Source organism: Tachypleus tridentatus, chromosome 13 (genome assembly GCF_004210375.1).
Source record: "Tachypleus tridentatus isolate NWPU-2018 chromosome 13, ASM421037v1, whole genome shotgun sequence".
NCBI lineage: Eukaryota > Metazoa > Arthropoda > Merostomata > Xiphosura > Limulidae > Tachypleus > Tachypleus tridentatus.
Genome location: NC_134837.1, coordinates 203,281,939 through 203,305,716, shown reverse-complemented (window position 1 = coordinate 203,305,716; position 23,778 = coordinate 203,281,939). Strand labels below are relative to the sequence as shown.

Below are 23,778 nucleotides of genomic sequence, written 5' to 3'. Positions count from 1 at the left end.
TAAAAGGTATCTTAGAAATAAGAGACTTGATGTTATAGAATGGCCAGATCAATCACCTGATATCAATCTGACTGAAAATTTATGGACAGAGTTAGACCAATTAATGAAAGATTACAAGCCAAACATAGAAGATGTACTTCATGAAGTACTCAAAGAAGGATTGCAGTCAATCACTCAGGAATATCTGTACAAACTAAAAATATTCTTTGGCGATGTGAAGCAGTACTGAAATTCAGAGGAATGCTGACTAAATATCAACTTGTGAAACTCGTTTGTGTTATTTTAAGTTTTATTTTTACATTCAATTATTGCAGAGAAACTTGTTTGATCATTTTTTATGCTAATTGTAATAAGAATATCTAAGATACTACAACAGGTGCACAACATGTTTTATGAAGATACTACAGCAGGTGCACAATACTTATGAGAAAATGTAACTAAAATCAGGAAGAGTTCAGAATTTGAAATCATGTTTGAACAGAATTCACTGAGTACATTCTAAACACATGGTTTTACATATTATTTTGTTATCTAATAAAAGATCTAACAAATTAACAATTTTTCAGAGAGGGTTAATTTTTCTTCACCTCTCTATATTAAAAGATGACAGCAACTAGTTTTAATATTTGTAACAAATAATGCATTAACATGTTCAGTATGACAGCAAGTAGTTTTAATATTTGTAACAAATAATACATGAACAAATTTAGTATGACAGTAACTAGTTTAATATTTGTAACTGATAATAGTTTAAAAAAGCACCTCTTTTTGTGGATTATTTTCATACCAGAAAATTTGTTTCAGTTTTTCATTTAACTAATGTTTTCTTCTCAGTACGACAGGTTTGACTTTGCTAATTATACGAGGTGGCCACGATGGGTTTATCACCAATATGATGCTGTAAGTTGTTTTTAGTGCCTTAACCTTTCAGCATGCTGTAATGGTAGTTGGTGATATATTTATTCAGTCATTTTGATTGTATTACATTGTATTTCTCAGTTTGTGCTTTCGTAATGTTTAGTGTGTCTTGATGTTTATCACTAATAATAAAGCATCCATTAAAAAGTATAGTCACTATTTAAATTTTACAAACAACCAACTCAGTGTAGTATCATACTGGTGTTTGATTTCACTGATTTTAAATTATTATAAAGTTTTGTTTGGAAGCATTTGTATTAAAATAAATGATCCTGTTTTCCATCTATTCTGATGCTAATTTAACTACTAAAGATACAACACATTTTATTAGTTCTTAGACTTTACTGTGTATAATTATTAACTCCAACAGAGAAATTTTCCCCTCTCCTTGGTAAGGTTGGAGTGAGAGAGTTTGTATTTTATTGAAAAATAGTTCTTAAATAAATCTTTACTGATGGAATGTTATAACTATATGCAACCCTGTATTCATACTAGTTGTCTTTATAACCACAGAGGGGACAGAACTGCTACTTAAAAATTGGGAAGTGGGAATATGTTAGATTTTGGGCTTTATTTACTTATAATGTGAAAGTTGTTACGAGTTTATATAAAAGTTGTATCACTTGGTACTGCTGGCAGTGATTTTTGTTTTAATTTCAGATGTTGATAGTACAGAGAATCATACAGGAACTTCAGAAGTGGAACTGTTTTATACCTACAGACAGAACTCCAAGAACTCCCTTGGACTTCTCTTACTGGGTCGCATCTAACTTACCACTAGACGACAACAAACGGCTTTGTCTGCTTGGTTTAAATAATGCCATTCAGCGATTGAGATGTGAACTATCAATGTTGAAAAGGGTAAGTAAAACCAGGCACTATTGTAATTTTGGAAAGGTATAAAATCTATTAGCTCATTATGATTGTATTAGTTAGTAGCTTATATACAACCACCTGACTATTATTTAGTAATTTGTATATGTGTTACTAAATATTACTTCTTAACTAGTATTAAGACATTTCATTCACTATCTACTTTCCAAAGTGAACAATGTTTGTTATACCCCTTAGAGAAGATACAAGAAATACAACTTACAGACATATTCCCACAACACAATTTGATTGAAGTTAATACACACAAAACCATCTAAACACATTTTACAACACTCCTGTGAACATGGATTTCAATACAGACTACTAACTGTGACAATGAAACAGGCGACTAACAGTGACAATGATACAGGCTGCTAACTGCGACAATGATACAGGCTACTAACTGCGACAATGATACAGGCTGCTAACTGCAACAATGGTGCAGGCTACTAACACTGTCATGATGATATGGGCTACTAATTGTGACAAACATACAGGCTACTAACTGTGATGATGGTACAGGCCATTAACCGTAGTAATAATTAATGTCCAGTTCCCACAACATTACAGCAAATACCTTTATCTTATCATTTGAGAAATATTTACTCAAGAAAGGGGAAGTGTGTTAGTACATCATATGTTAAGGAAACCCCTTTGTTCATTCTTCATTAAATAATTGCTAAACAAAGAGTTAGTGCACTGTAATAAAATTTACAAAACTTACCTCCTATCACACTTACTCAACTGCCAGGGTTTTATTCATTACCCAGCTAATCATTGGTCTCATTTGTTTTCACTTGCTTCAGTCTTTCATACTTCACTTTATTGGCTTTGGTGATATTTGTCTCATGACACTCTCCATATCCGTCAGTGCACACTATATCCTGGTACTGTACGTAGGCACCTCATCTTAGATATTATCATCACTAGTGGTCCACAACTCATCACACTAAGGCTACAGGTTGGGATCCACTTAAGTACATACATTTATATTGAGGTCCAACATGTGATATAGGGACTGTGGCCCTCTAACTCAAACCTTGATTATTAGAATCTCAGAAATATGGTTGTGGCTTGTCCTATTGTGATGATTACTCATGCACTATTCCACACTTGATACAGGATGAAAACCATACCTGTTCTGGATGTAACACAATTCCTCCACTAGGGTGCCAATCTTCTCTTGACACACTCATAATCTATGCAAATACTTTGTGTCGATAATAACTTTACTGGCCCCTCCACCTTATTAGTGTGAGATTCTAGTTTTAAGCATGCTTTGGAAGTTATCTTCTTAAATTGAAAATGTATTCCCAATAATATATATCCTCAACACCCTTCCTCCCCACTAAGAGCCAGTGTTAGAGAGTAGGATTTAGTCAATCTCAAAAAAGTGATGACAGTATCTGAATGAAGTTCTTACATACAAGAGCAATTATGTAGGGTGTAAAACATGAAAAAATCAGACCAATTATTAGGTGGTCAAGGGAAAAACCCTGGCCTATGATTAATAGCTGTAAGTGTGAGGAGAGGTAAGTATTATTGGAAATACATTTTCTATTTAAGAAAATAACTTTAAGGAAATTCCCCAGTTCATTCTTTGATAAATAATCACTAAACAAAGGGTAAGTATGGATGTGTTGCACATCATTTGGTCTATGATGTGGTAAATAGTTACTTTTGTAAATTAATGCCTTGTCAAATGGTAGAATTTTGACGTGATTTTTATTGGCTGATTTATAAGCAGAGAACACAAGCCTTTTCATAAAAACAGTAAGTCTGACTTAATCAAAACAGATTTTAACATTTTTCTGTTTACACGTGAAATAATAGTACAATTAATTCACCACAACAGCCAGTTTAATCAAGACTTTTAAGAAATTATATTACTTCATGATACTTCTTACTAAAGAACGATTTGGGAGCAATATAACAGGCTTAAGTGATACTATTTTTTGCATTGTTTTCCTACAGTACAGAACACTTTGCTGTCGAAACACAATGTGTAACATGGATATTGCTAACCGGTATGACACTTTTAGCATGTCCTTGGAAGGTCCCCAAGGGACTTATGTGAACCCAAGTGGTTACGTGCATGAGATTATAACAACTTATAAAGCTCGGGGACTGTCATTATTTGGAAGTCCTTCAACAGAACAAAGTTGGTTTCCTGGGTAAGTATGTATATTACTGTGTAACAGTTTCCATTTATATGAATAAAGCATGTGCAGTTGTATGTCTTTAACTTTTCTTGTAAATATCTTGATCAAACTCCACAAATCTGACATCATTAGAAATGCTTTTGTCTGAGAAATTCAGATTACATATGTTTCAGAATCACTTTACCTGTTTTGATTCGTTAAAATGTGCAGTGAGAGTGTGCTTGCTACACAATGTTACCACATGATGGATGCTTACTTTTCAACTTTAGTTTGGTTTTGTTTTTTTGGTTTTTTTATACAAATACCATCCAATACAATTTTTATGGGATTTCTCAATTTATTTAGGTTTAAAATACAGATGTACAGTTCATTTGACACAATAGACTAGTACGCTGTAAACAAACATTTCTACATATTCAGCTAAGTTTGCCTTCATTACAATTACTTACTTTGTCTCATAGTGCTAAAAACACCTTTAGCAGCTTTGTTGTTAAGTTTTACTCTTCATTTCTGTAAAATCATGTCAAACAATGAATGCTCACAAATACATTAGTATATTGTTTAAATAGATAAGGATTTATCAATCTAACACACAATGCCTGAAAGAAAGCATGGTTGAATGCTGTCCACAAAAATAACCGATTAAATTTCAGCAAAAGGGTTACAGCTGGTACTTCTTAAAGTCTTTCTGTTGCACAGAAACACTTCAAAATTTGTTAGCAATATTCAAGTTTTCGTAGCTAACCATTGTAAACAAAAATAGTGTAAGAAATATGTTTAGGTGAAGTTAACAGATATATATATATATATGTGTGTGTGTAACATGTGGCAAGCAAACTTTCCATCACAGGTTTTGAGGTTGTTACTCAGTACTTTTTCTTGTATTGCTTTAATACATCATGTTTCTCATATGAAATAGACTTGTTGCTGATATCTACACATTTTGAAGTGTTTGATTTGTTCAAAGGTATGCTTGGACTGCTGCTTCATGCAGTGGATGCGATAACCATGTTGGGTGGAAATTTACTACCACTAACTGCAAACTGGAGCCACAGCAGTTCTGGGGATTATGTCGAGCTTCTCTGAGGCCTGCGTTCAGCTCTGATGGCAAAGATGAGCTGTGGGAACCAAACATCTAATGCATAACTGAAAGCAGAGTTTTCAAAACTATTTTGATATCAAATATCTACTGTCATATCCTAGTCAGTGTTTTATTTGAAAACTGACATCAATTATGCAAATGCTTAAGTTAGGTTTAGAATTGTTGTCATAGTTTGCTACATTCTTCACTTCAGTGTTGAGTGTTATGGTTTGTGTTATTTAATTCTGCTGGGACAGAACACAGATAGTATAGAAAAGTAACTCAAAATGTGTGGTATCTACATGTAAAAACAAGAGCCATGAACAAACTCGAAATGTAAGATAACAGGAAAGACTTGGTTTGGTATAGAGGTTAAATTGCCTTGAGTATAATTACTAAATAACAACAAATATAAAAACATTAGTGGTTAACATAGATGTCAAAGAAGTCCTACACAGATCCTTATTGTGAAAAGTGAAAACTACATGGTCATCTTGGATATGAAGTTCACAATCCAGTAGATTTGTTACATGCATAATTTACAAACTTTTAAACTCGCAATCTTCAGCTTGTAATTTAAAGTATTAAAAATTTGATGGCCTGGATGGTTAAAAAAAACCAATCTTGACTAAATCCATAATACTATATAATTGATATCCACAATTAGACTTTCTGAGCTTGGTGCTTTTAGGAGTTTCCTATAACTTGTATTACATAATGTGTCACATCTGTTAAAGTAATAGTTTCATAGCATGTAGAATCCTTCAGTTTGAACTAATGCCAAATGCATGTTTTACTCTTGGTGCTGAACAAAAATTTTGTCTCCTGGTCAGGTTTCTAAAGCATGCTTAAAGTAGAGCCTGTTATATATAACAGTTTGCAACAGATTTGAAACACACCTGTTTTTTTTAGTTACAAACAGGAGCTTATCTATGAAATCAAGTTCATGAATTATTTAATGAAACAAAAGGAAATTAGTTTTGATTAAAGATTTTTTAATTAATCCAATAACTCCAGACAGAACCTTACCAAACATCTTCTCGTTAAACATAGTGAACAGTGACAGAGAACAGGTGGCAGTAGTTTGTTGTACCAACTCATGCTGTAGATATAAGTAAAATTTATCACATAAATTAACTAAAGCTCTGTACTGTCAATTACAGTTAGTGGTTTGGTGGAAAACTGAAGAAACTGAGTGTCCAATTAAAGAAAAACAACAAATGTGGTGTTAAAACTGAAGTTTGGTTATGGCTGTTGTTAGGTTGCTACTGTTTTGTAACTACTTGAACTAACCAGTAAAAGTTATATTATGTACACAAGCCCTGCTAATGCTTAGCTTCTAAAAACTGTGATATCTTATAAAACTGTTTGTCTTCTTAAGTACAGGCTGTTTTGAGCACTTTGATTCTGTTCAGTTTTACTTACTGAATGTAAACCAAGCCAAAAGTATAACAAATACAATCTTAAGGTGTGTTATTAAATATCCTACTTTCATATTAAATAAAATAGTTTTGCAAATAAGATGTCTGAAAAAGGGAATTATTCTATTTCCTCAATGATTTAAACCTACAGTACTGTCTTTACTAGTGTGATGAAAGTACGCACGGTACAGATGACTTGAACAGAAAAAGGGCTTTACAACAACATCACCATGAAATATGTCAGGACAACATTATTTAGAAGAGAACAGAGGAAAACAGTGATTTATTTAAATAAATTTGTTTCATATAAACTTATTATTCAGTTTCTCATTAAGAGACATTTTATGCTCTAAGTAAGATTTTTCTATATTGCACAACATGAGCTATATTTACAGGGGTTTTTGTTCAATTATAAGTTATTTGAACAGAGGTAAAAAGATGCATTATTTCCCAATTTATGTCCTGCCCCTGAAAATTCTGTCTAACATAAAGATCTTTTCACCATTGCTATTCAACTTCCATGTTATCAAATGCTAAGAGTTATTTTCTATCTTCTCCAAAGCTTCTGACCATTTTATTTTGTAACAAAGTATCAACAAATGCCACAACAACTTTTTCCCAGTTGTATGACTATCTACTAACCAACTCTTTCATTCCAAAGTTAAACTCACATAATGAACTACTTCAGTTACAGAAGAAAGGGGTCCTTTTTTCTCCAAGCAGCTATCCACATGGTTTTGTAAAGCCTGAAAGTTAGTAAAACCCATATCACATCTTGGACAGCAGTAAACCATTAGCTCAGGTAATTCCATCTGATATCTAAGATCCTGAGAAAGAGAAAAAAAACAAAGTTAAAAACCTTTTCTGTGATAACTATTTACTGTGTATAAAATAAAAGACTAAACATCTTAATGTGGCAGAGGAAGTAACGAATGAAGTATTTTACACTCCTTGTGACAGAGAAAATACTAGAAGTTGAATATTAATCTACTACAACTGCTCTTTCTATACAAAATACTATAATCTTAATATTGAGCTATTACTACAAACAAAGGAAGAGAACAGAACTTACTTTATATGTTACAAACCAAGAGGAAAGGGGAAGTTATTTTATATGTTACAAACTGAGGAAGAAAGGAGGATTTTGTACGTACAAATCAAGGTGGAAAGGGGAATATAACTTTTAGTGTTTAGAAAGAAACATAATATTATTAGTATTTTCCAAATGTTAATTTTAAGGAGTTGAAATTGAACAACAGGGAACATTTATATGAATCTTACCATATCTGTGGGATCTACTGGATCTCTGACATCTGTGTTATTGCTGATCTCCAATTCTGTTTCTAGGTTTGCTAAAGTGTGTTCTTCCTTTATTTTGTCAGGATCAGTAGTTAATGGTTGAGAGTGATGGACATCCCTGAGAAGAAAAGTAAACTTTGTTTCTTCTGTTCCAGTACTCAAGGATATAGATTGTCATTCATTAAAACTGTTGTTTAAAACCAGACAGGAGTTCACGATGTTGTCGTCAATATTCTAACTTCAGTTTATTAAAACCTGTTCACCAGATCTGTCAGATATAGTGACCAAGAGGTAAGAAACCTGATCTTAGGGTTAAATTATTTATTTCATTTAACAACATTAAAGATTTTGAGCAATATTATCAAATGTAATTAGTAAAAGTTCTATAACAGTTACAACTACACTGTTTTACTGGATGAATAATCCATGAAATACCAATTTTCAGGAGGAGACAGCTCTTTCTGAAGTTGTACCACTTGAGAATGAGCATATACATTAATTTCATCCATCAACTCCTGATTGTGATTCAGTAGTCGTTGGTACTCCTCTTGTGTTGATTTATGGGCTTTTTTTTCTTGATCACACTCTTGTCTGTAGAGTTCCACCTGGTGGTCAGAGCAGTAACATTAGACAGAGAAAGTATACTTGTTAATTGACTGAATCTAGCTAGGATGTTTATGGATGTTATTTGAAGCTGCTAGCAATGGGACAGCAGTTCCAAATGTTGTCCTTAAACTTTCTACACAGATGCAGCACCTTCAGATAGATCAGAAGTTATGTAGTTATATCTCACACATTTTATTTAAGCCTTTAATAAACATATAAAAACTTAAGCTACATATTTCACATAGCTATGTTTTACATACCTTAGATAAATCTAGATAACCACTATTACTCAACTACACACTAGAAATTCCAAATTAATACTAATATTTAACTACATGTAAAGTAAAACACGGGTTTCAGACTCCAGTGTTTACTTCTTTTTTGTGTAATATCTACCCACTTTGTCTTTCATCCCACCTGTCCTTCTAAAACAGGCACTCTTTCCATCTGAAGCTTCAACTGGCTTAAATCATAGTTCAGTTTCACGGATTCTTCCTTGTAACGAGCCAGTAATTCTTGTGTGTAAACAAGCTGAGCAGTCACAGCATCCAACTCTTCTTGGTGTTTTCTCTTCTCAAGCTGAATCCATGCTTCTCCCTGGGTACCCTGTAAAATATACACTCAGAACCAATCAAACAATGCCAGCTGAATCCATGCTTCTTCCTAGGTACCCTGTAAAATATACAATTAAAATCAATTAAGCAATACCAGATGAATCCACACTTCTCCCTGGATACCCTATGAAATATACACTCAAAATCAATCAAACAATACCAGATTAATCTACACTTCTCCCTGAGTACCCTGTGAAATATACACTCGGAACCAATCAAACAATGCCAGCTGAATCCATGCTTCTTCCTAGGTACCCTGTAAAATATACAATTAAAATCAATTAAGCAATACCAGATGAATCCACACTTCTCCCTGGATACCCTATGAAATATACACTCAAAATCAATCAAACAATACCAGATTAATCTACACTTCTCCCTGAGTACCCTGTGAAATATACACTCAGAACCAATCAAACAATACCAGCTGAATCCATGCTTCTCCCTGGGTACTCTGTGAAATGTACACTCAGAACCAATCATCCAATACCAGCTGAAACCACACTTCTCCCTGTTAAGTATACACTCAGAACCAATAAAAAAATAACAGCTTAATTCACGCTTCTTCTTAGGTACCCTGTGAAATATACACTCAGAACCAATCAAACATACCAGATGAATCCACACTTCTCCTTGCGTACCCTATGAAATATACACTCAAAATCAGTGAAACAATACCAGTTGAATCCACACTTCTTTCAGTTTCCCTGTTAAATATACACTCAGAACCAATCATACAATACCAGCTGAATCCACACTGCTCCCTGGTTTCTCTGTTAAATATACACTCAAAATCAATCAAACAATACCAGATGAATACATGCTCTTTAACTTTCTTACATAGATGAGAGCAAGATAACTTTTCACTTTCTTACACAGACAACATCTGAGATAACTTTTTACTTTCTTTGTGCATTCAGATAATAAACAATAGAACCTAATTGTGCTCTACATACAGTAAGAAGTATCTTTGTAAATCTAGTGACTATGCAGTATATGAGATTTAAAGATGATTTTTCTTTACATGTTGATAATAGAAAAATTAACTGAACAAACCAAGTCTTTCTGCTCCAACTCGTAGGACTCAACAGACAGAAGAAGATCCTGGTAATCAGCAAAGAGTTGTGTAAACTGTTGCTGGACTTCTAAAACCTGCTTCCTGGAATTAATCAGAGTTATTGAAAGTAAAATCTTACCACAATTATATAACAACTCATGATCCAGCTAATAGTAACTGTTGAATATGTAAGTTTAATTATTATGCTAATTCTATTGTTTCATGAAGTACAATGCTATAATCTACGAAACACTCAAAACTAATTGTAATACTTTCTTTAGTCCCAATACAACCAGCTGTAAAACTTATAGATATACAGTACCAGAATAGAGGATACTCTTGATGTGTAGGGAAAGATTTGCAAATTAGAAATTGCCAAATGGGGATTAGTATGTTTTGAAATTACCACTACAACAAGTCCTAAAACTAAATGTAGTATTTTCATTAGTCCAATTATAACCAGTCCTAAAATTAATCCAATCCATGGCAGAATTTTAGGTTGAAGATCTTTCAGGTCTCAAAGAAAGCTTTAGGACTGAAAGACAACTTGGAATGGTCAGAAACTTCCACTTTTTCTTGACCCCATGTGATGGAAGAGTTTAAGCAAAATGGAATAGCAAAAATCTCTGAATTTAATTTTTGTTGTACTCAGTGAGTGTTTTGTTGAATGGTGGGCAAGACATTGAAGCTACCAGAAAAGATGCAAAGAGGGTTGTGGCAAGAATGATAATTGCAACTTTACAACAATAGAACTTGACAACAAAAAAAGAACAATGTTAGAACTTGTTACAAGAACAAGAGAACTCGTGATAATATAACAGTTGTTACAAAGAACAAGAGAGGTGAAGATGTTGTTGATGAGGAGATGAGTGATCACAGTGTTATTCAACTGAGTTTAATTCAGGAGATGCAGTGTGAGTGATCACAGTGTTATTCAACTGAGTTTAATTCAGGAGATGCAGTGTGAGTGATCACAGTGTTATTCAACTGAGTTTAATTCAGGAGATGCAGTGTGAGTGATCACAGTGTTATTCAACTGAGTTTAATTCAGGAGATGCAGTGTGAGTGATCACAGTGTTATTCAACTGAGTTTAATTCTTAAATGAAAAAAGGAATTTGATAAATTTGATGTGAAGCTACAATAACAGCAAGTCTAATCAACCTGCTTCAATTGATGACCCTTTTCAGTTGAATAGAGAAACATTATCCAATGCCCTAGAATAATTGAATGACAGGATGAAAACAGATTACCCAGAAAAAAAAAAAAAACAGCTTTCACAGGTCCCAAATAATCTACCTAACCCATGTCCGAGACATGTGGCTAAAAGGTAAAAGGAATTATTGGTATATATTTATAACACCTTGTTTTTGTATGTTTAATTGTGACATTATATAGTATAATGATAATATGAAAGTTTGCCACGTAGTTACCATAATTGCTATTAATGGGTCTGTTAATCTTCTACTGGCATTTTTAAGGATGTTCTTGAAAAGTGAGTTCCAGTTCTTTCATGAGTAGAAGATTATTGCTAGAAATGTGTGATTGGAATGCCCTACTACCAATTATTGTACTTTCAGCCATGTAATTATCACTATAAACAGTCCTAACATTAACTGCAATATTTCTTTAACACACATTACCACTTCTAAAATTAACTTTACTACCTTATTTAATTATGCAACTATAATATCACACATAAAATAACATTACCTAACAAACTACAGGTAACAACATCATAAAGAACTAGAACTACAAGTCACTACAATATCATAAATAACATTACCTAACAAACTACAGGTAACAACATCATAAAGAACTAGAACTAGAAGTCACTACAATATCATAAATTAAATAACATTACCTAACAAACTACAGGTAACAACATCATAAAGAACTAGAACTACATGTCATGACAATATCATAAATAAACTACGAATACCAAACATACCTGCTATATCAGTACTGTCATAAAATAACAGTATCCAACATACAGACATAAACGTAATAAATTTAAAAAACATCATACTTAACTCTAACCAATTTATCAAACACAATACACACCTTTAAACAATTTACCTAAAATGATACATACCTTTCCTCTTTCCTACAAGTTTCTTCTTCTTGGAGTTTTTGTTGTAAGTTTGTAATCTCACATTTCAGTTGCTCCACATCAGCTGTGTTGCATAGATCTAAACACTGCAGCCGATGTTGAGACTCGAGTAGTAAGTTATCTAAATCTGCACATCTACACAAAGGTTTGTATGCAAGTAATTAGAAATTCAAAAGCTATATCTACATGGCTTTGAAAATATTATGAATACCAAGTGTTCAATTTTAAAGACAGTTTTTATTTCATATGTTGGTAACTCTCATATTAAATTTGTAAAATCAAGTGATTCACCACCATCACTTGTATAGAACTCGTTTTTTGTTTAATTTCTTAAGGTACCTGATATTATATGGAAACAAATTGTCAAAAGAACTGTACACTGCACCACAATTATGAAGACAATTTGAAACACTAGTTACAAAACTTTATTTTTCTCTAAACATTTATATACATTGTCTATTGTAAGAACTTATTAGAAAAACAAAGATAAATGTGTAATGGTGTCAGTCAGACTAAATCTAACTCATCCAGTTACTGTTTAACATCACTCATACGTGATGATAATACATCTGGTTACTGTTTAACATCATGATGATATTTAGTCTGCAGATTTTACCTACTATCACTATTTACTCTGTTAAAATTATTAATTATTAGTTTTAAATAATTAGACTCCAGTCTTTTGTTCCTTTCTGTAACTAAAAACTCACCTATCTCCAGATTTTTGAAGGACAGAACTAGCCATATCCATTTGCTGACCACACACCATGAGAAACTGAGATTTCTCACTGTTCTTAGTTTGAAGAGAATTAGATGCAAGTTTTTGACCACAAGTTTGGGCTGCCATATTTGGTAGAAATTCATCTTTTTCTTGATTATTTCCGATTTGGTTCACCTGAAATACAGTTATAAGAATTAATGTATCCAACTGTTACAGCTGGAAAGTAAATTAATACTCTCTAAAACTGTATATTGTGAAACTATTTGTTGGCAAAAACTGTGAAAAGAGTTAATAAACTCAAGATTCTGAAAACTGTTTAATCTTCAAGTCTAAGTTGAAGGGATGTCCAGTTCAATCTACACTTTGTACAACTAATTTCTGAGAATCCCATTCTTCTTAAGTAACCCTGAACACAAGTTAAACAAAACAAGAGATAAGATGGACCTATATCACAGTGAAAAGTATTAAATATACTGTTGGTGTGAACATTCTTTGTAGTCACTATGAGAAAAACCTATACACTGGATAGGTGAAAAAAAAAAAAAAAAAGAGTCATTGGCCATTATTCAGTTTTTCACATTATATAACTAGACAATAGCAGCTATAATAAACTCAGTATCCTAAGAAATGATTGATCTTGAAGTTTATTTACTTATGCCTGCTACTGTGTAGCTATATAATGTGAAGAGTTGAACAGTGGCCAATAAAACTTTATCTTCATCAATCCAATGTAAAGGACTACGAAGCATCTTCACACTAATAGATGTTTGACAAGAGAGAGTTGGAACACACAGACATGCTACAGGACAAGTCTAAAGAATGTACCATTGGAGGTGTCACATGGAAACACACCACAAGGGAGGAGATGTTACATGGAACCACAACACAAGGGAGGAAATGTCACATGGGAACACACACAAGGGAGATGTCACATGTGACAACACCACAAGGGAATATCATGTATAAAGCCAATCATTCGCAAAGCAGAAAGGATGTCTTTGGAAGAAGATACACAAGAAACAAAGATGATGGCAGCAGCATTCCTTGACCTGTAGTGGTCCAAAACCACAGATATACAAAACACTCTGTTGGTAAATGGCAATTATAATTACCAACAATCCATTGAAGCAAATTTGTTGATTGGGTGACCACATGAATGTAAGAGACTTGGGGGTCACAAAAGGGTGAAATTATGAAAAACTCAATTAAAAATTAGAGGTAGATGTTGAATGAATGAAAAAGGCAAGCAAAACTACATTACCCAACCCAAAATGTACGATACTGGGGAAAAGAGATCAGTGAACAAACTACTTCTAAAGACAAAAGATGATAATTGGATGAAAGATGTAAAGAAAAGTATCCTATATATCCAACATTATCATCAAGGGAATGATTAGCCAAGATAAGTCAAATTTCTTCAAAAACACAACAAAAAAGGAGTAAAAACCTGAAGAATCATGAAAAATGAATTTTTAACATTTCTTTTCTGAAGGTGGTTAGAAACTTAATGATCCAGAACACATAAGCAACTGGACTGTAAGTGAAAGTTAAGACCAGTCTGAAAGACTTGTAAAATCTACTGATCTCACTGAACAATCAATTACTCTTGATAACTTCTCAAATGAATGGAAGAACTAGAACAGAAGAGAATCATTAAATTGGTTAAGAAGATCCCACATGTTCATGTCTACATCTGGTCACTGGTTGAGTCCATGAAGATGAAGAAAAGTAGTTGACATTTGCTGAAGAGTAGATGAGGTGAAAAAAAAAAAAAGAGCAAATATTATTTGATGGTTATCTTGAAAGGAACATCTACCTTAAGTAAATGTTAATCAACTCTTGACAGAATGTTCTCTTGAACAAGACTAGAATGGATCACCTCTCCCTATCATGATAATATTCAGGAAAACTAGTGTAGGTCAGCTCTCCCCTGCCAAGATGATATTCAACAAAATTAATGTAGGTCACCTCTCCCTATCATGATGATACAGAAACAAGGTGTTGTTGTTTGAGAAAAGCTTCCCTGATTGATGTTTCAAGTCGAATCAGGTGGTCCATGTAGCACTATCTTTGGAACCCACACTGAGTGGGTGAGAGGAGTTTATTTGATTTAAGGAACCAAACAAGACGAGTATTAACCATCCTCTCTAAAATCTTACAGAGACAGCTCATCAAAGCAACTGGACAGTAGTTCAAAGGAATCTTGGGATCAATCTCAGGTTTAGGAAAAGGGAGTACAGTAGCATAGCACCAAGCATCAGGAAATACATTCTCCTACCAGATCCAGTTGAAAACAATATAGCAAGAAAGGCAAGAGAGAGGTAGCACACCATCTCATAATGAATATCATCAGGTCCGACTGAAGTACTGCCAAACCAGTGAAGAGCCAGTTTAAGTTCCACCAGTGTAAGGGGGTGATTATAGTCATAGAGACAATCATTCTGCCTGTGTTTTGATGGCTAAGAAGATGGGGGATGAAGCAGAAGCTCTAGATGCACGAGAAAAGCTTTTGCTGAGAGTAATGGTGATGATCTGGGTATCAGCAACTTCCTGGCCATCAGAGAACAAGATTGAAAGAGGGGCAGAAGAATACTGGCCACTACCCTTTCAAATTTTGTCTCATATGACTTTGAAACTGGTGGTAAAAGAAATGCTAGAGGTGTATTTAATCTGAGATTCCTTCTGGCTTTGACGTCTGACCTACCAAGTAGGTGCACCGGGCCTGCTGAAATGCAATGAGGTTTAAAAGTGTGGGATTTCTATGAAAGGTATACTTAACCTGTTTTTGAGCTTTTCTTGACATGTGGTAGACAGGATTCCACCAAGGACAAGGATACTCTAGGAAATATGTCGAGGTTTTAGGAATACACTGAGTAGCTGCCTGAACAATACATTCAGATCTATAGCAGTAAAAGACTGACTAGATGCATGAAAATAAGTATAAGAACCAGTATTGAAGAGAGACATGTTGTGGTCCAAGAGCATATGCTCTATAGCACCACCCCAGAGGGGATTCTATCCATTAAAATCCCCAATAGTAAAAAAGGGGGGGATGGTAACTGCTCAATGGAGGCATCAAGGTTTGACTGATTATAGATCTCTTCAGGAAGCAGGTAGAGAGAACAAATAGTGATGGTATGACCCAAGGAAATATGGATGGCTACAGCCTCCAAGAGTGTATCAAGTGACAAAGACAGGGTGAGCATACACTGATCAACCAGTAATGCACTCTTCCATCACATGAATTGTCATTTCTATGCAAGGAAAATTGCTGAAGGGTGACTGTATTGGTAGGTTTCAGAAATGTTTCCTGTAAGGAGAGACACATGAGATGGTAAGAATCAATCAAATTCTTAATGTCATCTATATTTGATTGAAAACCTCGACAGTTCTACTGGATCAGAGCGGCCATTGTTATTTATGTGGAGGAGAATGTGGCGAGGAGATCTGTTTGCGACCATGTTTTTTTCTTTATTGGACGACGATCTATCAACCTCCATGGATTCTGCCATGGGTCAGATAGGAAGGTCTCTGTCTGTGAACAAAGATTCCAATGACTGAGGGCATGAACGAATGGTCATTTTGCTTTTCAGGGTTGCAGAAGAGATCGGACCTGAGGAAACATTTGAATTTGAAAGAAATAAAACTGGGCAGTCACTGGAAGGAGCAGTAGGGACAGAAATGGAAGTAGACATAGATGCATCAACTTTTTTAATTATGAAGGGCACAATATTCTTAAGATGTTTTGCAAACAACTCTGTTCGGGGCAGGGAAATATTTCTCTGCACTCCCACTGTGGTATTAGAATGGAGTGCAGCAGCATATGTCTGAGATAGAGTTGGGGATAGTAATTTCTGAGCCTCTGAGTTGGTGATATTATTAACAGTCTTTAAGCCTTGCACCTTTTTCTCTTCTACCCATTTAGAGCAAAAAATAGAGTAAAAGAGGTGTGAGCCGCTACAGTTATCACAGTGTGGTTCCAGGTTGCACTTGTAAGTGTCATGGCCTTTACCACCACAACGAGCACATACCAAACAACCACAACATAATGTTTTTGAGTAACCAAATCATTGACACTGGAAACATCTGAGAGGATTAGGTATGTAAGGCCATACCTTGCAGTTCAGATAACCTGCTTTGACTGTGGCAGGAGCATGAGGTGATGTAAACGTTAATATCAGAATGTTGGTAAGTCCATAATTCCGTCTTCACTGGTAAAGATTTGGCGTACCATAGTAACCTATTGGCTGGAGAAACCAGTGAGGATTTCTGACTGGAGAATGTTCTTTAAATCCCTCTCAACTATAACTCATCTGGAATAATTCAAAGTTGCATGGTAGTAACCTCAATGGGTAGTATATCCCCAATGGTCTTTGATTTCAAGAGGAGTTTGGTATGCTGTGGTGAAGATGTTTCCACCAAAATGTCTCCAGAGTGAAACTATTTTATTGGCATTCAGGAAAGCTAGTGCAGGTCAACTCCCCCTGCCATGATGATATTCAACAAAATTAATGTGGGTCACCTCTCCCTACCATGAAAACTCACTTAGGTCAGTTCTCCCTACTTACACCAGTTGCTGTTACACATATATAATTAGGCACAAATACTTACACTGAATTTTATGTTTAATGAAGTACTTAAATATTAGTAATATCTAAACAAATATTTAAACAATTTATACAAAGCATGAAGACTGTACATAAATGAAATACAATGTAACTCAGAAAGAAAAATATCTGAGTAAAGACATATAAATTGTATCATATGCTTGTGTTTTAAATTCAGCAAACTGAAACTACAAAAAATAATACAAAATCTTGTAAAAAAAAAATTACTTGACAATATAAGTAATACTCCTGTGAAATCAAAATACTGATAATTTCAATACAGATTTTATTTAAACAAAATAACTCAGTATTAAACTAGCCTTTAGAACTAACTTTTTATAAACAAAGAGATTAACAAAACTTAAACTACCCACTTCATCATCTGTAGATCCTGACTGGTTGACCACAGTGTATCCAAAGTCTTCTACCAATATAGGGAACAGGCTAGAGTCTTCACCCTTTAAGGAAACAAGCAAGGATATTTCAATAACATTTACAGAGGTGCTCAATTTGGAAAGCCTCAAAATAACTATTGTGCACTTCTAAACGTTCTGTGTATTATTTCTATAATTTACAGAGACAAGTTATATTAAGTATAACTGTCAAAATAAGTTATCTGATAAAATGTGATAGTTACTCAGGTCTTTATATCAACACATTTCACATATTAGGTTGAGGAATAATTTGTGAGCATTTTTAAATAATTTCGTTCAAGCATTACATGCAAGACTACAATACTTCAATGCATGAACACATTACACCCAAAACATTTATTATGATACTTTATTTCATGTAATACCTAGGTATATAGTATGCATTGTTTTAAACGAAATTGCAAGAAATTAAATGCAAAAAGCAAATGGTGTAGAAAATGCTCGATTTTGTCCACTTGACATTCCATTTAATGAGCTGAAAATGAAAGCAAAAATTAAAGACATATGAAAATCAAACACACCATCTATTAGAGCAAAAAATTATCTACCAAATAACATGAAATATTTTGCGAAAGTGTTTCATTTATGAATATATTTTTTTAACTTGAAAAAACGCTCACGAATTATTCCTCAACCCAATACATATTCTATTTCCACATTAGGAAAAGTACAATTAAAACTTAAGATACAAAGAGAGCCAACTTTTGATTTATTTGTCATGCTGTAGTGACCCATCAAGTTATCTTCGTTTAAAAATATTACTATTTTCTGGCCTGTAGCTATTAAAAGAGATGGCAATAATTTAATTTATTTAACTTTCAGTATAAACAAAAAAACTACAACAGTAAAAAATAAAGCAAGAAGAGTAATGAGAACAGAAAGTTGTAATTCTGACACCGTTCAGAATCAATTTCTAAATAGTCAAAACAACCATCCAGAATCAATTTCTGAATAGTCAAAACAACCATTCAGAATCAATTTCTAAATAATCAAATCACCATTCAGAATCAATACAGAGTCAATTTCTAAATAGTCAAAACAACCATCCAGAATCAATTTCTGAATAGTCAAAACAACCATTCAGAATCAATTTCTAAATAATCGAATCACCATTCAGAATCAATTCTAAATAATCGAGTCACCATTCAGAGTCAATTTCTAAATAGTCAAAACAACCATTCAGAATCAATTTCTAAATAGGCAAAACAATTATTCAGAATCAATTTGTAAATTCATTTTGTAATTGAAAAAAATAAGAACTAATTCTTGCAACATGTGGTACACTATTAATCTTTTGATAGGTCACGAAACCATTGAGGGGTGAAGTTATGTACCATGTATGTTTTAGGATTATCTCTCTCTTTTAATACTTTTTATTTATTAATAACAAATAAAAGATCCCTACAGCACAGCAAAGAGAAACACAAAATAATCATGTGATTCCATACTGCAACAAGTAAAATAATTCTACTTTGAATTCACTACAATAGTAGCCTATTACACTACATGTACTCCTTACCATTTCTCTTATAGATAGAGGACCCGTGAATAAAATAACACTGAATTTGCTACATTAATAGCCTATTACTTTACATGTACACAATACTATCAAAAATACAGAGAAACCTCAAGTAAAAACAACTTGTTCTCTCTAATGAATGGAGAAACTCTAGGTAAAATAACTCTGAATATGGTATAATAATAATCTCTGTGTTATAAATACATTCAATTAAATGCATATATATGTTAAAATGTTAAAACAGTTCTTTAAAAAACATAATAAGACCTTTTAGTAAGATTTTATGCAGTAGGTTCATTATTTCTCTTCTTCAAACTCCTAACTAATAATGTATATAGAAAAGAATTCTTTCTTACCTGTTTACAACCATTTTTTATAAGTCTAGCTTGCATATCTTCAGTTCTACCTGTGTGTCCACATTTCTCCACTTGACCAGTTTTCAATAGAGTTTCATTATCCATGGTAATCTCTTGGACTCGTTCTTCTAAATGACGGCATATCACCTGCTGTCTCTCCAGCTCAGCCAGTGCCTCTTCTTTATCTTCTTCAGCCATCTGGACTTTACTTGACAGCTCTTTAACTTCTCTTTGGAACTGAAACAAATCAATTTTGAACTAACTTACAAAGGAACTCAACACTGTGAGGATGATAACTAATCTAACATTAAATACAGAATTAATTTAAAGTTTACCAAATAGCAAACGTCTTAAACTTCCCTAGTAGTTTTACTAGGAATGACTAATTAATATATAAGTAATTAACTAAGCTAACCCTTACTTTATTTTTTATTTTTTCCTGATCAGCTAGTGTTTTTTCTAGCTGTGCTACACGATCACTTAATGAATGATTTTCGTCATGAAGTTTCTGGACCAGAAGTCTGGACTCCTCAAATTTTATTCGATGGCTCTTGTGGACTTGGTTAATCTGTTCTTGCCAAGTGATCAAGGTTTGAAACTGGACTTTCATGTTTATATTGTTCTGTTGTAGAAGCTCTATAGAAAGAAAATCATTCACTTAAATTACAATCCTAAAATGTTATATATATCCACAATAAATAACTTACATACTGTGCAGAAAACAGAGAAAATAATTTTGGAATCTTCCAATACTGAGAGGTCAAAGACTTTTATGACTTCTCCTACATTAAGAATTCAAGTGTGACATGACACACACACACACACATTGGCTTTTATACAGGTTAGACGTTCACACAGTTAATAGTTACAACAAAAGAAAGAACTGCATTCAAAACAACAAGACCCCCAACGACAAAATAAACATTTTTATAATACACAACAGGTCTTAACAAAAAATATGAGATTGCCAAACCAAAATAAGGCCACCATGGCATAGGTTATTGTGTGTGTTCTGGACTATGGAGATGACTGCACACACAGCAGTTTGTTTTTATTACAAGTATTTTCTTAAATTTATAACATGTCTATAACTTTCATTCACTGGCTAATTTCTAAGAAATTTTTTATTCTTAATAAGGAGAAAAATCAATAAATCAGCTCACGGGCAGACAAATACAACAACATACGAACTTCGGACAAGTTTTACAATGTGTCTACATGGTACACTTCTAATATTTAAAATTATTCCACTGTGTTCTTGCCTTTTAGTTCCAGGTTTTCTTTCAGCAGTTCTTTTAACTTCTCTTGAATTTCTTCATAAGAGAGATCAGGGCTAGCTGATGCCAGACTTAAATGTAAGTTGTTCAGTAAGTCTAAGGAATCTGGAAAGTGGACTTCATCACTGCTTGGAGGAGATGACAGTACCATAAATCCATCTTGCTCCTTATTCTCATCGGAACAGTGGTCAACAGACATTAGTAAACTAATTTCTTTTTCACTTTCCATCAACTCTTTCAATCACCTAATGACATGATCTATTATCAAGATAAATACATACACTTTCTGAATCACTGTGTTAAGAGAGCAACCTAATATTACCAATATAGTTACAAACACCTATTTTTAGTCAGTAAGGATTGTTTTTTTTAAGATCTGTAATGTTAAATACACAGAAGAAAGTAGAACCACTAATTACAGTAAACTGCAGATGTTATGACATAAGCCACTAAACTTCTACCTTATTTATGTTTTTTATCTACTTTTTATTGGCAAAAAATAGTTTGTGTAATTATTTCAAAATTATAATTGTTTTTAAAATAAAATTGATAAAACTAAATTAACTAAACAAATAAAGGAATAAATTTTTGCTAATTGTTTATCAAATCAAAACCAATAATATATTACACCTGAGCTGTATATTTAGTTTTCATCATCATTTAAACCATCTCTAAACTTTATAAAATTTATTAACCAAATGATAATAGGAACAGACCTGTATTGGACAATGTTTACTACACAAAACTTTTATTGTTACAAAAGCATTTGTACTTAAGATATGTCTATAATTTAAATAGGTCAGTCACTGAACACAATGATGTTTACATATACAATAAAAACTATTCTGTCCATCATACAGCTCACATACTGTATCTGGATAGCCTTAGAACCTATGAAACACATAACTACAGTTTTTGAAGTATCCATATACAATGTATCTAGTATTTACTCTCTTCCAAGTTCTGCCACTAAATCAATAATGTATTTAAGGTAGGGTCAAATTAATAGTTGGTACCCTGACATCATATGCATCATTCCATTTTGAAGTTAACTATTTAATTACAAAATGACAGGGAATGGGCACTTTGACCACCATCATCACATAGGGTTAACCATATGATATATAAACAATAATGACACTTGAAACTCATTGGCACAAGAGTAAACAAAACAGTTCTGGCCTAACATTATTCCAGTGATAAAAAAATACTATTAATATTATCAGTGTTTGAACCTGCTGCTGTCATAGTTAAACTTATGATATTGATTACTAGAATTAGTAGTGCAAACAGTATATTGACAGTAGCTGTAGTTTAACATGCACATTATTACAAACAAGTAAAAATACAGAATGTATTATCAAGATAGATACTCATCAATCAAAGTAATTAGTAAAGAGTCAAGTTTTACCCTACTCTTGTAAAATTGGTGTTATTATTAACAATAACATTAATTAGTACTACAGATTACAAATTAAGAACATATATTCGATATTTAATTAGTAAAATCTGTATAATTAGCTCATAACTGTCATAAAACTCTGTAACATTACTCACATACCAAAAATACTTAGTTAATATAAAGCTAAAACTTTCGCCAAAGACTCTGTCAGAAAGCATCTTTACTTGCTAAATTTTAAAATTAGTTAAATAAATTAATGGAAGAATTAGGCTGAACTTTTCTGGATAATGCAAAAATCGTCTATTTTAGTGTCTAGACTTGACTGAATTATCAAAATATGTGGTTTTTATCAGCTTCTTTCAAACCTAAATGTTTGAGGCTTTACAGTGACTTCATGGCACGTGAATAGAATTACAAAAATGTATCTCAGAACGGATGGTATGGGTATTAACACTTACTAATGAAGCAGAGAACAATGTTTCGATCTTCGGTTATCTTCAGGTCCTGAGATACATTTTCACTTCAAGTGGGTTTCTCGTCATCAAGAATTACGAAAACTCATTTCAAACTGGGCATAATAATAATGCGATTGCAAGTTACCAATTTTAATGATAATACATAATTCATTACTATTAATTTCAAGAAAGTCATTAATCCTAACACGTTCGATAGATTGCTCTTTTAAAAAATTCTTTATTCGTGACCTTGATGTGAAAAACAAATATTGACCTACTATTCATAACCGCAATTACGATTTTTAAGTGGCTCAAATGAAATTTATGATACTCACATTTCACTTAATTAATCTCCTTCACAAAATAAAATTGTTTGTTTACTTAATGATAAAATTAATGCTAGTACACTTCCAAAAAGCCCTAGTATGGCCGAAATACCTCATCCAAACTGAGTATGGCCGATACGGTGTAATTCATGTTACTTATTATTTGCTTTCTGTTCTAGTTTTCTTAAAAATCTCAATCAAAATTAATACGAATCCAAGAAGAAAGCTTCTAGGAAAATAAGGTAAATATTATTGTCAAAATAAGTTCACAAATTGCAAAACAGGATACTTTATGCTTTATAAATGAAGTAAAAATATAGTTGGTTAAAACAGAATTATTCACTTCGTCGGTCGCAAGGTGTTATCAGAATGAATGTGAAGTCGTCAAATATTATATATATAAATATATTCTGAAGGCTCTGATAAAACTTCACCAGTGTTATGTGTACTGTTTCAGCACTAGCACTTTGTCCAATACTTTCAAACCGATTCACTTCAGGAAGATATGTATCTTTTATTTACACGCCAGAAGAGTTCCA

General features: G+C 33.1%; 2 protein-coding genes across 11 annotated transcripts in view; one reads left to right on the top strand and one right to left on the bottom strand.

The window, feature by feature from the left end:
• Positions 1-7,957, top strand: part of LOC143239542 (protein cereblon-like) — a 16,250-nt gene extending 8,293 nt beyond the window's left edge. For 4 of the 5 annotated variants that reach the window (XM_076480712.1, XM_076480709.1, XM_076480711.1 and 1 more), the window contains 4 exons: positions 835-900; positions 1,579-1,779; positions 3,766-3,965; positions 4,921-6,555. In XM_076480712.1, the coding sequence (XP_076336827.1) occupies positions 835-900; positions 1,579-1,779; positions 3,766-3,965; positions 4,921-5,092 (639 nt within the window). In that variant the 3' untranslated portion in view covers positions 5,093-6,555. Of the gene's footprint in view, positions 1-834; positions 901-1,578; positions 1,780-3,765; positions 3,966-4,920; positions 6,556-7,837 lie in introns of those variants that run through there. The other variant, XM_076480713.1, reaches the window with a different exon arrangement.
• Positions 4,271-23,778, bottom strand: LOC143239541 (optineurin-like). 6 transcript variants are annotated; one of them, XM_076480703.1, is made up of 12 exons: positions 22,917-23,778; positions 21,042-21,314; positions 20,201-20,415; positions 19,780-20,016; positions 17,845-17,928; positions 12,853-13,037; positions 12,125-12,277; positions 10,031-10,133; positions 8,778-8,966; positions 8,190-8,359; positions 7,737-7,872; positions 4,271-7,282 (listed from the first exon to the last, which is right to left on the bottom strand). In XM_076480703.1, exons 2-12 carry the CDS (start codon positions 21,283-21,285, stop codon positions 7,106-7,108), a joined length of 1,893 nt encoding a protein of 630 aa, XP_076336818.1. In that variant the 5' UTR covers positions 21,286-21,314; positions 22,917-23,778; the 3' UTR covers positions 4,271-7,105. The 6 variants fall into 6 exon arrangements, with proteins under 6 accessions (XP_076336818.1, XP_076336817.1, XP_076336822.1 ...); XM_076480702.1 differs by having other exon boundaries at positions 23,249-23,710; XM_076480707.1 differs by having other exon boundaries at positions 21,042-21,301; positions 23,249-23,710.